This window comes from Periophthalmus magnuspinnatus, chromosome 6 (assembly GCF_009829125.3).
Source record: "Periophthalmus magnuspinnatus isolate fPerMag1 chromosome 6, fPerMag1.2.pri, whole genome shotgun sequence".
In the NCBI taxonomy this organism is placed as follows: Eukaryota; Metazoa; Chordata; class Actinopteri; order Gobiiformes; family Gobiidae; genus Periophthalmus; species Periophthalmus magnuspinnatus.
The window spans coordinates 19,765,948-19,782,596 of record NC_047131.1 but is presented as its reverse complement, the minus strand read 5'-3'; the positions used below and the strand labels follow the sequence as shown (position 1 = coordinate 19,782,596).

At 37.6% G+C, this 16,649-nt stretch overlaps 3 protein-coding genes across 4 annotated transcripts; 2 read left to right on the top strand and 1 right to left on the bottom strand.

The window, feature by feature from the left end:
- The first annotated feature begins 113 nt into the window (after nucleotides 1-113).
- duox2 (dual oxidase 2) lies at nucleotides 114-3,058 on the top strand. Its single transcript, XM_033967529.2, has 7 exons — nucleotides 114-338; nucleotides 423-480; nucleotides 875-1,009; nucleotides 1,422-1,629; nucleotides 1,920-2,134; nucleotides 2,733-2,914; nucleotides 3,047-3,058. Exons 1-7 carry the CDS (start codon nucleotides 192-194, stop codon nucleotides 3,056-3,058), a joined length of 957 nt encoding a protein of 318 aa, XP_033823420.1. The 5' UTR covers nucleotides 114-191.
- Nucleotides 3,059-3,348: 290 nt separating this feature from the next.
- Nucleotides 3,349-10,215, bottom strand: apba2a (amyloid beta (A4) precursor protein-binding, family A, member 2a). 2 transcript variants are annotated; one of them, XM_033967902.2, is made up of 12 exons: nucleotides 10,077-10,215; nucleotides 7,740-8,876; nucleotides 7,218-7,328; nucleotides 7,099-7,138; nucleotides 6,866-7,038; nucleotides 6,607-6,693; nucleotides 6,331-6,516; nucleotides 5,740-5,919; nucleotides 5,208-5,420; nucleotides 4,858-4,977; nucleotides 4,640-4,780; nucleotides 3,349-4,059 (listed from the first exon to the last, which is right to left on the bottom strand). In XM_033967902.2, exons 2-12 carry the CDS (start codon nucleotides 8,844-8,846, stop codon nucleotides 3,988-3,990), a joined length of 2,430 nt encoding a protein of 809 aa, XP_033823793.1. In that variant the 5' UTR covers nucleotides 8,847-8,876; nucleotides 10,077-10,215; the 3' UTR covers nucleotides 3,349-3,987. The 2 variants fall into 2 exon arrangements, with proteins under 2 accessions (XP_033823793.1, XP_033823794.1); XM_033967903.2 differs by having other exon boundaries at nucleotides 6,866-7,011.
- A 299-nt stretch (nucleotides 10,216-10,514) lies between these two features.
- fan1 (FANCD2 and FANCI associated nuclease 1) lies at nucleotides 10,515-16,530 on the top strand. Its single transcript, XM_033967901.2, has 13 exons — nucleotides 10,515-11,948; nucleotides 12,048-12,188; nucleotides 12,844-13,045; nucleotides 13,111-13,344; nucleotides 13,409-13,540; nucleotides 13,619-13,727; nucleotides 13,803-13,922; nucleotides 14,553-14,717; nucleotides 14,789-14,951; nucleotides 15,024-15,127; nucleotides 15,292-15,486; nucleotides 15,559-15,687; nucleotides 15,774-16,530. The coding sequence occupies exons 1-13, from the start codon at nucleotides 10,799-10,801 to the stop codon at nucleotides 15,909-15,911; spliced, it is 2,982 nt and encodes a 993-aa protein (XP_033823792.1). The 5' UTR covers nucleotides 10,515-10,798; the 3' UTR covers nucleotides 15,912-16,530.
- The last annotated feature ends 119 nt before the right edge of the window (nucleotides 16,531-16,649 follow it).

Here is a 16,649-nt window from a genome sequence, read left to right as displayed (position 1 = left end):
TTTTGCCACTTGTAGCCCTTGTCATGTGAGATCATACAATGTTGTTATAATGCAGGGTGCCACCTATCTCTTGGAGAAGAATAGATGCATTTTATCTCAGGATCTAAAGGTAACGGAGATCCCTGTGGCTAACAGTGTTTTCTCTGTTGCACTATCTAGTCCACGCCGCAACGTGAAGTGGAAGAGCCAAGATGAGTTTCTACGATGACATTTACCCATTCTACCGGCGACAAAGGACCCCGTTCATCTTCAGTGGACGCTTGATCGCTGTTATTCTGGTTTTTGTAGTGCTTGCATTGAGTCTTCTTATTATACTCCCAGGAATACGTGGGAAGTCAGTAAGTGCAAACTCCAAACTCAAGTTCTGTAGAATCTTCGCTTACATGCTGTAGTTTTTATATAATTTTTTTTTCTACAATTAGAGGCTGTTTTGGATGGTCCGGATACTTATCAGCTTGTTTATAGGTGTTGTTATTGTTGGTGAGTTTGTTTAACTTATGCTGTCCTATCAGAGTTATGTTATTTCACAATATATCAAATTCAAAATTGTTTTCAGTATTGTGACTAGTTTGCCTGATAAAACATAAAATATGTGCATAATGAGAGTGGAACAAAAGCAAAAGAAACATTTAGTATATTTTTTCTGTCTTTGAAAGTGCTTATGACTCAAAAGATTTGACTTCACATAGTTTTTGTGCACATGTGCTTAGACTGGCCACTACTTAATATTGTTAATCTCAAAAAAGAAAAGTGTGGTGACAAAACTGCTTTTAGAATTATACTTTATTCAAGTTGCTCAAGTAAATGTAACAAATGACTTCTCTGTACTAAGGATACCCATGCATTCTTTGTTTTTCCATTGTCTTCTCTGCAGTTCTTAACTTCACTAGCGACTGGGCTGAAGCCAAAATGACCACTAATGCCACCTACAAGTCTTTCAGCAACGCAGTGGTTAATGCTGACATCGGCTTACATGTGGGCCTCTATGGGATCAATGTTACACTCAGAGGTGCGTCATGACTTACTACAAAATCAACACAACAAAAACAAAAGAGGATTGTAATGTGTAGTAATGAGTTGCACTCACTCTGAATCATATTCATTCACTGCATCAAAATGTTTTACTTCTCCTTGACTAGGCTAATATTATTTTTCCATATGTATATTTTGAGATTTTGTGTGGAAAAAAACAGATACATTTTTTAAAAGTCTATAGTTAAAGTTATTTATTTTTAGTATTTTGTTTTGTGTTTTTATCTTATGAAAAACTAAAAGTTTTTGAACGAAAAGACATGTCTACATTTTATTATTATATATATATTTGTAAAGCAACACAAATATTGCTTAAGTCAACTGGGAAATATACCCACATTATATCCAGTATATGTAGGTCAAGTTTGTTTTCTTTCTCGTCCTGTTAGGAAATCCTGTGGAGCAATTTAATGAAACAATCAACTACAATGAGATGTTTAGCTGGCACGATACTATGGATCCTGAGTACGAGAATGCCCTGTTACGAGGCCTACCTGACCCTATTCTATACATTGTTGAAAAGTTCACCCTAAATAGCCCGTGTGGTCTCTTCTTCCAATATAAATACTCTGGACGCTATGCCTCTGCAATCCTATGGTAAGATGAATGTATATACATCACCTACATCAGTCAATGAAAAATATCACAGTAAATTATTTGGCTCCTATAGAGCAGCTTTGCATATTGACACCAGATGCCTTGATAAATTGTCTGGGTTAGTGCCCCCTTGTGGCTGAATTCCCTTAGTGTAATAGGTATTACAAACCAATTAATTATTCAATAACCATAGCCATCACAATTACAATAATACTTCCTTCATAATCTTCAGTACAAATACATTTACCTTAAATAATATACTGTATTATTTTACTTTGCTTAACTTTCAGGACTGCCTTTTGCTGCTGGATCCTCTCCAACATCCTCTTCTCGATGCCTGTTGTGCTGTACGCTGGATACATGATGCTGGCCACGTCTGCCTGTATCTTCATTTCCATGGCCTCATTCTCTGCCATCAAGAACGCTCCACAGTGTGTCTTTTCCATTGGCACAAACTCCCTTGTGACAGAGTACAGCCATTCATTTTGGCTAGCCTTGGCTACGGGTATTTATAAGCTGAATTTTGTGTTGCATTTTGAACAAAGCTCTCATTCTCAATAAAGCACATTCAAAGTATGTTTGAACACCAGGGGAGGGATGTCTAACCTATGGCTCGGAGGCAAAATCTCCAAAGAATTTTTTCTCAAACCTTTCACACCAAGCACCACTAAAAAGATTTGGCTCTCCAAGTACCATCAAATCTAAATCAAGTATATAACAGGTCTATTCCAGGCCTAATCTAGGGCTAAACCAGGTCTGAATGTGACTACACCATTTCCACTGTAGTTCTAAACAAGAAATGAACCAACATAGGATAAAATAACTCTAAATTCAGCAAACCACCAACTGAAGAGATGTCCACCTGCCACCCAAAGGACATTTACTACATTGCAGTAGTAAATGTACCAAAGAATTAGAAACACTGGTCTAACAGATGTTTGCTGAATTGATCTATATTGCATGTAGCAATCTTATCGGTATATACAAAATCCCTCATCATCATAATCTTAATAACAGCAATGATACTGATATTTTACTTGCAGTTGTCTCTTAAATTGGATTTTAACTGTACTCTCTTTGCCTAAAAAAATCCTTTTTTGCAGGTCTTCTGTGTGCTGCCATTGGGATCCTGGTTGTGGCATTGTATTTTTTGATACCAGACAAATTAAAGGAGGCATTTAGTGCTAGTGTGGACATAGATGAAGATGATGACAGTTTTTCTAGAGAGGGATATTTCAACGCTGTTTTCCTCGATGGAGTCATAGTCACGCCAGCTACATCCAAAGTAAGCCAGTTAACAAAACATAACTATTGCTCATAACTCTCATCCTACGATAGGCCAATTGAATTATATTTTTTGTTCATAATTTGTGTATTTTGCTTTTATGATTGAAAACTACACCTTCCTGTGTTTTAGGGACATATATGACAACATCCAAACATCCCTTGAATTTCATCATGAATACTTGAAAAACCTTTGTTGTTGAAATGTAAAGGACATTTGTTAAATGAAATGTTGTGCTTGTAGTGTCTGAGCCTTTTAATGTTATCTGTACTGTTTTGTATATAGTTAGTGTATTTATGAAGGACAACATTGTGTGACTGTAAATATATTGGTGTACCTTGTTGGTGTCTAGTATAGTAACAGGTGCTAGAAGGTGTGTTTTGTTGTCATAATAATGTCATTATTTTCCATTAAAATACAAAATACAAGTATGTAACAGTGAGTCTGTATTCTTGATTTATTTGGACATTACATTCATTCAGTAATGTACATTCGTGTTTGCTCTGGTAAAGGTTATTGGTCTAATACTGCAAGTCTTGGAGTGTAAATGGGTCTTTGGCCTTCAGTTTCACCCAAACCACGCCCCTATGTTATTTTTGTACCATTTGTTTATCATAATAGATTATAATGTAACATGGATGTTGGCAAATCCCTGGTCGGCAATAACAACATGCATATACTGTTTTAAGTTATATGGCCTTCCAAGTCCTTGAGTAACTCAAATTATTTACATAACATTTACATTTTGACTGCATACACATTATAAAAATGACTAAATAAAAATAAATGTACTTATTATTTATCTCTTCATAAGAAAATAATCATGACCTTAAAGCTACTTCTCTTCAGCACTGAATGTCACAATTACACTGCACACAGAGTATTAATTACCAGTATTCACATTATAAGGCCATTATGACAAGGTGATTCAAGGTAAAACCTGAAATGAGAACTGAATGTTCTTACAGCATTGGAGCAAGAGGCTGAAAATAAAATAATACCATAATAAATTTATCATGTCCCACTGAGTCACCTGTTCCTCATTAATCTTCTGTAATGAGCGGGATATGTCCCTAAATGTAGATGGGTGTCTCCTGTCCCGTCAGCAGTCTGAACATCACCGCAGGCATTGTCTTCATATTGATCTAAGAAAAATACAAGATTACAGATTACACTTTCAGTTTACTAATATTCTCTCAAAACTTCATGAAAGCCTCTGTCTCATGTTAATCAACTTTTTTAAACACTTCATATGCATTAGCATTGTATTGTGGGGTATTAGACTTTTTGTGGAGATGCAAGTACACATTATGGAGGGAGAGGAGGAATGTCTGATGCACCTTACACCTTGAGCAGTTGGTATATATGCCACATGCTCTACCATTACTTTTTACAGTATCTACCTGAGCTAACAATTATCATAAAAATAAACAAAATATATCTGGAAATTCTTCTCAGACTTGTCATATTGTGTTAGATTAATTTGAAATATGACAGGACAATAAATAATAAATGCAGGTATATGGGGCATGCAACTGCAGGTCAATATCAAATTATGTATGTGCCATAATTTGTCATAAGTAGTCAATTATCTGCTGCAATTGGGATAGAAATTCACAGTGGTTGTAATACTGAACTGATTTAACAGTGTTTTGGTGCCAAGTGAACCTTTGTGTGGTGCAGTAATCAGTGAAAATTGCCATCTTGTGGCAGAGTTGCTCTTACCTCACCCACTGAGACAGACAAGGTTTGAACGATCTTCTCATGTGCCATGGCAACAACACTCTGACCATTTATTTCTATGATTCTGTGGCCAACACGAACGCCGCCTCTCTCTGCAATACCACCCCTCATCAGGCTGCAGATCTGAAGTAAAGAAATTGCAAGTGTTAGAAGTAGTAGTGTTGCGGTAAAAGCTAGTATACTGAGAAGAGCCCACTCACAATGCCATTTTGAACACTAAAGCCAAGTTGAAACTTCAGGTCAGGTCTCTTGATAAGGACAGTGGTGACCGGAGGGCAGCTCACAATGCTCAGTTTTACTTTTACATGGTTTTTCAGACCCTGTAATTAAAGGTTTACATTAGTCATGGTAATTTATCCTGTCTATACTTGTTGTTATCATGTAATGTATAATGTAATGTAAAAATCATCATGTTCCCAATATGCAATGCCCTACTTTTTTAAGCAACTTTCCATGAACACTACAGCACAAATATGGTAATACAGCCAGCTAATGTCAACCAAACCTACACCTCAAGTAAGGAGATGCGTCAAACATGTGGGCTGTATACCTTGATGATGCCCTGGCAGGTGGCGAGTGGCAGCCCAACCAGACTGGTGTCATTGATGGACATGATCTGGTCACCAACACTGAGTTTCCCAGAGCGTGCTGCAGGGCCGTTGTTCAACATCCCAGCCAAGATCACAGTAGGCAAAATAGAGCCCCACCCAGACTCTACAATCACCACACCAAGGATCTCCCCTTTCTGCTTTTCAATGTACAACTGTAAGGCAAACACGGATTAGATCTAAATAACATAGGTCAATAAATGGCTTAACTAAACCAGATCTAAACAAGGACTATTAAATACCAAATCACAATCAAATCATGAGTACACCAGATGTAAAACAGGACTAACAACCAAATCAGGACTAAAGCAGGAATATAAATTGAAATGGCACAACTGCAAGACAGATACCATACGGTTAGGTTTAATATCCTTTGAGAATAGTGTTATAGATTTATCAATTTCAAGTCCTTAATTACTGCTCATTTCCTTCAGTGTCACTCAGTTGCCTTTGGTAAAATAACACATGCCACACCTCTTTACAGTTGTCAGAGTTTGAGAAATGGACAAGGTCGTCATGGTACATCTCTTGGGAGTTGATGATGTCACTGTATTGTTTCTGGCTCAGGTCTGTTGGGTTGATGCCGTTGGCTCGCAGGAACTCTCTATAGGCCACACTGAAAGCCTGGCCAATGGACTGTGCAATGAGTTGTGCCTGTGGGGATGGGAAAGAAAACTATTCAGAAGGCATACTCAAGTTTACCCCCTCCATATATGAATGAGAGTGAATATGTTATTTTCAGATTCTATAATGTGATGATGCACAAGTTTTGTTTGTAAATTTGATGGCATTAACTCTTGCCCTCCATCTAACATTTTAAATATATAGGATTTGAATATACCCTTGACTAAAAAATCTAAAGATCAGAACAAGCACCATAAACTTAAAGGATTTCAGGAAGGAAAGTGTTCATATGTTAGCTATATTTAAAGTGTAACATAAAGATAATTTTAGTAACATTTTTTTTTACCATATGAACTCCCAACACCAAAAATGTGAAATGAGCATTGAGATCTGTGGTGTGACTCTACAGCCTAAAGTTTAGCAATGTAAAAAAGTACTTACATCCTCAGATTCAAATACATAGCAGATCATCCTGTACTGATTTTTGCCTTCTTTTGCAGGAACAGGACATTCTGACAGCTCCTCTGACAAAGACTGGGACATTGGAGTTCGGGCCATTATCACGACAATATTACCAATGTCAGCTATGTATGAAATGGTACGCAAGGCACTGTCCATCATTGTCTCCTGCATCAAAAATTTACAGGTAAGTATATATGCAAATAAATAAGTGAGTGAGATTTTTAATTAGGTACTTAGGATCTAATAGTCCCAAACCTGTGTGTCAGCATTTAACACTTTAACTGCTTTAGTAGAAATAAATAAATCCACTTCTGTTGTCATCTGGGAGTCCTCATCCTGACTCTTTGAACATAGACATAGACAAAACACATTTTGTTAATATATCAGAAATATTAGTAGGCACTGATTAGTAAAAAATAAATTATATAAAAAACAATGGCACCTCCTTGTGGCAAAAATAGATTCCTGCTGAAGAGTAAAAACATAACCTTTATTATTTTTTGAGACTTATCACCTTTATGTGATTGACAGCTTCCTGGGCTTGGGACATCCGCACTGACTTGGTTGGGTTTTTGTCTGACAGGACTTGGGTGCAGCCCAGGTAGTTAGCAGCAAAGATGATCCCATCAATGAGGTCCTCTGGTTCACAGGGACCCGGGACTACGCGTGTGAACAAAACAAAATACACTGTGCAAATTGGTGAATTAGAAAAAGTACCAAGAGACATCAATATTTATAGATAATTACCATCTTCAAAGCAAGGAAATGAAGGTGCTTCTTGTGTTATCTGTGAAGATAAAGTATCTTTGCTTAATAAAGGGAGATGTTTTAGCTGTATTGTTTATTACCAACTCAATAAATAGTACTTTTGGACTGCCATTCTCCTCAGGTGGAGGAGGCTGTGGACTCTGAGGCCTTCTTGGCTGCTCCAGTGAATGCTTTAGCTTCGCAACTGTGCTTGTTTCTTCATCCTGAATCTAAACAGGATATATTACATTTTATTAGAAAGCAGAAAATAACATTAAACCAAATTTAACTAATCCAGTGATTCTCAAACTAGTTTAGACAGTTCCTCTAATGGTGTTTTCATATATAGATCATATTGCCTACAGTCATGTTATGGCTACAGAATTGGTTTAGTCCAAGTTTAGATACTGGTTTAAAGTAAGTCTCTATTTTTTCTTGGATTAGTCCAGGTTTGTACCGGTAATCAACCATAGTTGTCCCTGATTTTTTCTTTTTTTCTGTTTCAGTTCCTGGTTTATGTGTGGCTAAGATCTGGTCAAGTCAAGAATATTGGCCATATTACTAAAACAAGCATTATACAGAAATATTTTGTGAAATAGTGTGTGTTTCGGAATCACTGGTTTGTCAGTTTTTATTCATACCTGCTGTGATGGCTCTGGTCCATTCGGCTTTTCCTCCAGATCTATGCTGTATTCTACAATGTTTTGGGGAGGGTTTGGGACAGATGTGGCAGCCTGGAGAGGACTGTCCTGACCAGGAAGCTGTGGGGCCTCTCTGCTGGAGGGAATCTCTCTTCTCTGGGCAACAGTGGCGGGTGGCGGGGGATGGGGATGCCGAGGGGGTGGAGGAGGCTTTTGCTTATTACTGGAGCTCGGTTTGGCTTTCGTCCGCTTATGGTCCATTCTTGGGTGTTGATCTGTTCCATTTGTGCTACCTGCTTTTGCTACACTATTTTCCATACACTGTGCTGTACCTCTCCTACCTCGCCCTTTACCTGGTCTATCCTTTATGTGATCAGACCTCTTTGTGAATTCTGGATTTTTCTGGTTTCTTGCTACTCTGTCTATTTCAACCACCTTTTCATTTCTAGAACATTCATATACACTCACCTCCCCCATTTGAGGATGGTTTTGTTCATGCTCTTCCAAGTCTTCTACAAATTTTACACCAACTAGAACTTCTTCTATGTCATCTCCATCTGTGAAAAAATAACTATTTTCCTGGCCCTTTACCACATTGCATTTTGCAGCAGCAGCCTGTAAATTGTGGCTGGCCTGTATTAATCTTTCTTTGCCAGGCTTGGTTTCTGCTTGTGAAGGCTGATATACCTGTGTATCTTGGACCACTCTTGCTGCACCACTGTTCTCATTAATATTCTCAGTCACTGCATGATGCTTTAAATAGCCAGCCTCCTCGGGACAGTACTGCCTGTAGTACCTCATGTCCACAGCGCCCTCTCTTGGTAAGTGCAGGACCTCATCGTAGTCTTGCTCCACATCTGAACCCACATTGTCATATTCAGACCCAGTGTCCTCCATGTCTACAGGACCAGGGACATGGGGTGTATAATGGTGTTGTGGGACAGTCAGCTGATCATTTTGGACATCCTTTGAAGTATATTGAAGAGATTCTGACTCCTCCCTCTCCAAACCTTGGTTGGTCTCCTGACTGGTTGATCCTGCTCTAGCAGGATATAGTGAGGGGCTGGGAGCTTTAGAACTGGTTCCTGGCCTCTTTACATGAGCCATAACTGGCCCTGTAGCCTGCTGCTTTCAGTCCTGAAAATAGAAATAGAGATAGAACTGCATTATATCTATATTAATATTTCATAAAATGTGTAATTTACAGTGCTGTGATCAACAGTGTTATTTGGCTAGAGAGTTTAAAAGATGGCAAAGTTATAAAACTAGAAGTGAAGATGTTGAAGTTCTCTTTGAGAATGACAAAATAAATTACTACAAAAAATGCACAAATGCACACATTGGGTTGGATTTTGAGAATTTGAATCAAATATACCACATATCGTCTGGGTATTTAGATATTGCTACTGCTGCCTGCTGAGGACTGGTGGAAGAAAGGAGAACTACAGTTAGTTGGTATGAGATGGAGGTAGAATATTCTATGAAACACATTTCACATGTTGATGGAACCCACAATTAATCACATTAAAATGTCACATTAAAATGTCATACACAATTGTTTGACAATGGTCATATTCACCATGGAAAAATAATTTATCAGATACAATTAGCCTGATTTTGATTTGGGTCATCTGTTATTTTGCTGTTGCATCTGCTTTAACTGCCTTAATTAGTCACATGTTGCCACAAACTCGTATGACTATCAATTACACAATTACACAATTATAAATCAAGTGTATCTGTCTCTTTTTTCATGCTTTTTTTTTAAATGAAACTGGACATAGTGTTTTCAAAGGCCATAGCTTTAATGAAAACAAACCCAGCTTATTTTCACCATCAAATTCTGAAAATTTTATTTGTGCATAAATATGGGGAGTATATAATTTCATTTTGATCAGACAGTCCAAATATGTATCAGTGATGCTCACTGAAAGCTCATTAGGCCAAACTTTTACCGCAGCTGCAGGGAGGACTGGTTGTTGTGGCTGCTCCAGTTTCCTCACGAGTGGACATCGCATTCCCATCTGGCTAAAATCGATCACACAATTGGATAAACGCACTCCCGCTGTAATATAAGCTTGCATTGATGACACAAAGCGAGGTGTGGACGCTCTGTTTGTCTAACCATGTGAAATATCGTATTGTTCTGCTTCTACTGCTGCAGCAATTCATGTCGACCTTGGTTCTTAGCATCCAGACTGCACCATGCTGACTCTGCTGGGCTGATGTTGTGTGGGCTACAGCGAAGGACCATATCTTACATTTTAGTTTCTGCCTAAACATTCCGTGCCTTTGTTACATTTGGTCCAAAACAATAATGTAGCGTGCATGTCTTACCAACATGAGTCCTGGTGTCGCAGCCTCCTCCTTTCCTCTAAATACGCCCGTGTTGGTCACATCAGATGGCTCTCTCCGGATGATGGTGGTGATGGTTTGGAATAAAAGCAGCACAGCGGCCCAGGAACATGTGTAGGAAATACACTCCCAAGTCTAGGTCCATAATACATTTATTGCTCTTAAATGGTGGTATGACAACTGACATTCTTTGATAAATAATCCAATTAATTATTTTATCTGTTTTAATAATGTTGTGCTTTGTAATATTGAGTAAAGATTATCGTTATATTTATGAAATGTTTATAATATTTTATGAACAAATGTATTATAGATAATTATTTATAAATTATAATGATTTTCCCCCCCCTTTGTATTACATTTTCTTTGTGTATCTGGGATCGATTAAATATTCTGAAAGTGTTTCTATCTGCGCTCGGCTAGTTGAGTCTGATGAGCGGCACTGCACTGTTTTCATGCCGCCACTCGCTTATGTTAGCAAATCTGGCTATGGCTCTTGTTTAGCGTGTTTGAGGGTGAAAGTATCCAGTTGATAATATATTATAGATATGAAATATATTAGTCAGACCATTACGCGAGCGTGATGTATTGTCTGTTGGCTAAACAGCAATTCAGTGAACTACATGGAGCTACTACTCGGGTGTATTGCCTATTGAGGATGCAAGATAAAACAACAGTTTTGATTGAGCCTTACCTCCTATAAGATGAGCGACCCCCCGAATAAGGACAAACGCCAGAAACGACTGTCATTGTCCAGGACTAAGAAGAGTAATGCAAAAGCTGGGGTCAGTGTCAATGCCAGTACAACTCCTATCACCTCCTTTTTCAGCTGCCAGCCCCCTAAACTGGCCTGTCCTCTGTGTGGCCAGCTAGTACCAAGATTCAAGATCAATGAGCACATCGATCTGCAATGTCAGAACTTCCAGAGACAGGACAGCAATGCCACCTCAGCAAGTAATACTGTTGTGCCTAGCAGCCACCTGTCACCCAGACGTCACCTGTCACCCCCCAACTCACCAGATATTATAAGCCCTGAACAGAAGGAGCACGTCAAGGAAAACCAGACTAGTCCTTATTTTAAAAAAACAGGTTTTCAGGATACACCGCAAAAAATGGTGAGTAAAACTGCTGTCCGAAAGATAGACCTGGGAAGTCTTTCCTCCAAGTTATCAAAAAGGTCTCGTCAAGTTGCTGACAAGACACACAAGGACACTATTAACCATGGATTTACGACTTCAAGTGGGGAAAGTACATCCTCTGAGACACTTGGTGGATCACAGAAAGAAAATTTGAATTTAGTGGACAAGCAAGACCGTGTTATTGATTTGACAGACATTGATGACACTGGTCCAGACGTGAAGGATGCTGCACCAGCATCAGTAACACCAAAAACTGAGATGTTTCATAAAATGTTCACACCTAAACTTTTGCAAATGTCTTCCAAATTAACAAAAAGAAAAACTACTTCAAATGCGACAAAGACTTGTAAGAAAGTCAGATATGACCAAGATAAAAATAAAGAGCCTGAGGATGTAAGACAAAGTACTATTCCAATTAAAGAGGGTGTGAATGGTAGAGATGAAGAACAGATGCAGAAAACAATCATTGATTGCAATAACATTACTGCAGGAATGGAGGAAAACAGTATTATTCCAGTCAAGGATAATTTGCAGGATTCAGAATCTGAGAAGATTTCCAAAGATGTGAAAGTTGAAACCTCTCAGTCTACTCAATTGCCTTATTATCTCCGGAATTTCTTGACTGTACTTCAGGCTGTACTTGAGAATGAAGATGATCGGTTATTATTCAACGATGAGGATATGTCACTTATACATGCATTTGAGAAATTATCAGGTATACTAAATTTCTATTATCTATTTTATATTATCACTGTAATTGAAGTATGAAGTTATGAACAGATAAATATAAAGATTGTTCTGTTTCTCTTCAAAGTGATGGGGCAGAAGCTGTACGTGAGGCTGTTTCAAAGGAAGCTGAAATGGCTCCAAGTCAGTAAACTGGATTATGACGAGATAAGCAGTGATTTGGCATCAGTGACTCAGGAATTGGTTCAACAAAGATTTCTTCATTCAGGTAAATGCTTTTTCAGCAAATATGATAAAATATTTTACAAAGATCACTGGATTAACATTGTCCAGAAGAAAGTTTATTTTATGAACATTTGCTAATGTGCTAAGGGTTTATATTTATAATATAGTCAACTTTAGATGTTAATGATAGGCAGACTGATACCAATATACTGACATATCACTAACAATCAAATATCAGTAACTGACAATAAGGTATCAAAACAAAGAAGAATTACTGTTTTTCAATCAACTTAAGTCAATATTTGAACATTTTTATTTGTTTTGCTTATCTGAGCATTAAGATAAATGTTTAGATCAGTTCAAGGCTGTTTTTGGTGAAAATTATTATATGCTGAGATAAAATTATATTTACAGTAGTATGTACTAATTGGTATCAGTATTGAATTCATATTATGCTACTTGGCATCATTTTTTTATTCGTCCATTTGTCAATTGTCCATTATTGTTAAATGGATTCAATTTAATTTGTACAATTATTTTCATTATTGTACAATTATTTGTCATCTAAGTACAATAGTCTTAAAAAACACAAAATATATAATCGAGTCAACTGGATTTTTAGTTAATTCTTTTTCCCAAAACATTGTTGACTAAAGTATATTCTCTTAAATGCTTTATTTGTTGCTGTTTATTTTTAGAGAATGAACTTGAAGACCTAGGAGAGGCTCTGGACTTGCTGCCTGCTCCTGAATTAAAATCTCTGGCTAAGACCTTCCACCTTGGTAATTCTGGGACCCAGAAACAGCAGCTAGTGGAAGGTCTTCTCCGTCTGAGCAAGCAGAAGTCCCTCTTTTCTATGGCTCCTGGTCAAAACAATATTTGTGCGGTCATGATCAAAAGGTCTGATTATTTATTGTACATTTATGACTAATGTACAATTGTAAATCTTCAACTTTGTAATATAGGGCAAAATACCTAGCTGGATCCTGTGTTCGTTTAAATCGTGGTCCCAGAGCTGTCTTCTCTCGAGTTCTCCTTCTCTTCTCCTTGACTGATTCTTTGGATGAGGAGGAGATGGCAGCAGGTGGACAAAGCCAACTTTACACTATCCTGCTTGTCAAATCGGGACGCTTGGCCTTCCCAGATTACACAGTGTGGCGCAAAGCTAAAGTTTTTCAGGACAGAGATGATCTTATAAGGTGAGAAGAACTTATAGTTACAGCTATTTAATGAATGACAAGACATATTTTTAATTTTAATTAGATATGAAGCATCCATGCGAGCCCTGCAGGAAGTCACTACAGCTATGCAGAATGGCCAATGGGAGGAGGCCTTTGAGTTGTACAGCAGTGCTAAATGTGTTTGGCAAGAGATGAGTGATAACGTAGATTTTAGGTAAAAACTGTAAAATATTAGCTATTTTTGTCTTTATATGCAGTCTCTGTGTTCATTTGTCAATATTTGGTTGACTAGCTACCAGGAAGAGCTCCCTGTCTTTTTGCGCAGCTTCACCACTGGATGGGCCTATACTCGTATCCTGTCCAGAGGTGTTGAGATCTTGCAAAGGCTGCGACGTTATGAGGTCTTGTTACAAATTAAAAATAAGATATTTTTAAAAATGTCTCTAGTTTTAAGTTGTGTATTTTTAAATTCACAGGAGGCTGTAGTAGAGCTCCAGTCCTTATTGTCACAGAGTGTTTATTGCCAAGACAGTAGAGGACGATGGTGGGACCGACTTGCACTAAACCTGCACCAACACCTTAAAAAGCCAGAGCAGGTCACTTTTACATTTGTTAGAATAGATTCATCATTAATAGTTTTACAAATTATAAACAAACACCATAAACACCATAAACACCATAAATACCATAAATTGATGTTGGAATGGTGGATGGTTGGAACTGTCTTCATTAGGAATTTAATGGCAACATGTTAAAGATACACTATGTAACTTGCCACTTGCTTGCCCCATGGAGATGTTTTTGGGTTTGTTTTTTTTTGCTTAAAATTTTCCACTGTATGGTATTAATTTATACATCTTGTCCATATTCAAATAGCTTACCAAATTCTTGGCCAGGTGCATCCAGGTGCTTGGCCTATTTATTCATGGGAATAAATAGGTTTTATCGCCATGTGGAACAATTCAAGAAAAAGAAGTCATCTCAGACAAGAAGATGTCCTACCATACACTAAAAAAGTTCCATAGTGCACCTTTAAAAATAAGAAACCAAACCAAACCTGGTAAATTATGGAAAAATACAAATATTTGTTGTGAACCTGCTCTATCTTGTTAATACCACAAATACTGCCTGATATAAAAAAAAAATATATATATATTATTTTAGAATTGCAATAGCTTTCTAATACATTATATCTTTCTGACTGATTTGCCAGTTTGTGGTTGCAGGCGATATGTGCTATCAGAGATGGATTGGCTGACCCTTTGGTGCGGACAGGGCATAAACTATCCCTTCACCAGAGAGCTGCCCGGATGAAAGATTCTGCAAGCTGCAGAAAATACTGTTTAAAACTGAGAGACCTGCCCACTATCCATGTTCAAGATGTGAAACATGTAAATATAACACAATAATAGAACATGTTATTTCTTATGTTCTTTGTCTAAAAGCAGCCTTTGTTTTGAAGGTGACAATACAGGGACAGCTCTTTCCTCATGAAGGGGGCACTGGGAAATCTAGGTTTCTTATCCCCATGAAAGGAAATGATGATGAAAGCTCTAATGCAACAGTAATATGCTCAGTGGAGGATCTGTCTTTAGCGCATTATCAAAAGCAGGGATTTAATGAAGGTAAGTATAGCAATATCTCTTGTTCGATGCCTTTTTAGTCTCATCAGTAATATATGCTTTATTATATAATAGGGATTCACGGAGAAGGCTCGACATTTTCAACTCTCTTTGCTCTTCTGTTGTGGGACATTATTTTCATTCAGGGTATTCCAGATGTTTTCCGAAATCCATATCAGGTATCAGGTATCCATATCATAATTCAAACATGAACACAAGTTGGGTTCATGTTGAGAATTGGATTATGTTGAGATCATGTCATTGGTTCATTAGAAAAGTATGACACCACATGAATGCTGTTTGATTTAATTGTGTCTATATCTGTACCTTATATCATCTACAGACATGTCCACTGGATCTTTATACTGATGGTTTCTATGAAAACAGAAAAGAGGCAATAGATTCTCGAGTGGAGTTAATTTGCAATGCCTCTGTAGAGACTCTGCACAGCATGTTAGAAGACGTATGGACCACACAGGAGGGAAAAGTGTGCTCACTAGTCAGCTGGGAGAGGTTTTCTTCTCTTCAGCAGGCTCAGGTACTGTTTGCAACTGTACATAATTTAAAATATAAACAAGATGCCACCTCTTATTACAGTCTTAATCTGCAGTCTCTCGTGTCCTGCTTGAGTGGGCCTTTCTTAGCCGGTGTAATAATGAGGATGGCAAAGGACTACAGACACTGCCGTGGAGGTTTACCAGATCTCGTGGTTTGGAACACATCGAATAACACTTACAAGGTGGGCGTCATTCTTGAGGCTCTCTAAAGTCTGATTACTGTAGTAACTAAGACATGTACAGATATTAATCTCTGTGTATGTTGTAGTTGGTGGAGGTAAAAGGGCCAAACGACAGACTGTCGCAGAAGCAGCAGATCTGGCTGGACGAGCTGCAGAAGCTGGGTGCTGATGTGGAGGTGTGTCATGTGACTGCTACTGGAGCTAAAGGATCTCGCCTGGAATAAAGTCTCACCAAGAAACTTTGAAGGAACAGAGAATGGAGGTTAAACATCTCTGAAAAATGAAGCCATCAGAGACTCTGAAAGAATATATTACAAGTGTAATTTTTTCCACATTTGCAGGTAATATAGGTACCTTCATGTATTCCCTTGCTCCTAAATAGAGATCACCGGAGTATTGCCACTCTCCTAAATAGCATCACATAATAAGGGCTGGTGCATAACAAGAAATAGATCAAACAGTCATAAAAACTGACGGAAAACCTCTTTTCTGCTGCACTATTTTTATAATCATAGGTTGCTAAGCAACCAAAATAAATTTATATCAATGTATAAAGCTCTGTGTGTTTGTTACTCAAATAAATTGCATAGTCATACTGAACACATCTTAGTGATACAAATCAAACTCTTTAATTTAAATTAGATTAGTTGAAATGCATTGCATTATCCCAAACATTTCAAAACACTAAAATGTGAAAAAAAATCTACAGGTGTGAGAAGTGACAACAGCAACAATACTAAATGTTTTTATTGATCACAGACATTTGACTATTTTAACTGACTTGTTTCTTCAATAAAAAATCTGTAAATTGATGCATGAATAAATTATATAGTAATGTGAACTAAATTATTGTGTTAGTGTGATTAATATTCTTATATGCTAGAAATATAGACCTTCATGTGCATGCTGTCTACCTCATCAACATTTATCACATCTCTAGGTGTGATGCTGCCGTGTCTGTA

Coding starts and splice junctions, on each gene's coding strand:
- fan1 (XM_033967901.2), top strand. CDS start 10,799: ATGAGCGACCCCCCGAATAAGGACAAACGCCAGAAACGACTGTCATTG. Junction 12,189..12,843: donor ACAAAGATTTCTTCATTCAG/GTAAATGCTTTT, acceptor GTTTATTTTTAG/AGAATGAACTTGAAGACCTA. Junction 15,128..15,291: donor TTTTCCGAAATCCATATCAG/GTATCAGGTATC, acceptor TATCATCTACAG/ACATGTCCACTGGATCTTTA.
- duox2 (XM_033967529.2), top strand. CDS start 192: ATGAGTTTCTACGATGACATTTACCCATTCTACCGGCGACAAAGGACC. Junction 1,630..1,919: donor TATGCCTCTGCAATCCTATG/GTAAGATGAATG, acceptor CTTAACTTTCAG/GACTGCCTTTTGCTGCTGGA. Junction 2,135..2,732: donor TTGGCTAGCCTTGGCTACGG/GTATTTATAAGC, acceptor CCTTTTTTGCAG/GTCTTCTGTGTGCTGCCATT.
- apba2a (XM_033967902.2), bottom strand. CDS start 8,846: ATGGCTCATGTAAAGAGGCCAGGAACCAGTTCTAAAGCTCCCAGCCCC. Junction 4,978..5,207: donor CCTGCCAGGGCATCATCAAG/GTATACAGCCCA, acceptor CTTTAATTACAG/GGTCTGAAAAACCATGTAAA. Junction 4,781..4,857: donor TTAGTGTTCAAAATGGCATT/GTGAGTGGGCTC, acceptor TCTTTACTTCAG/ATCTGCAGCCTGATGAGGGG.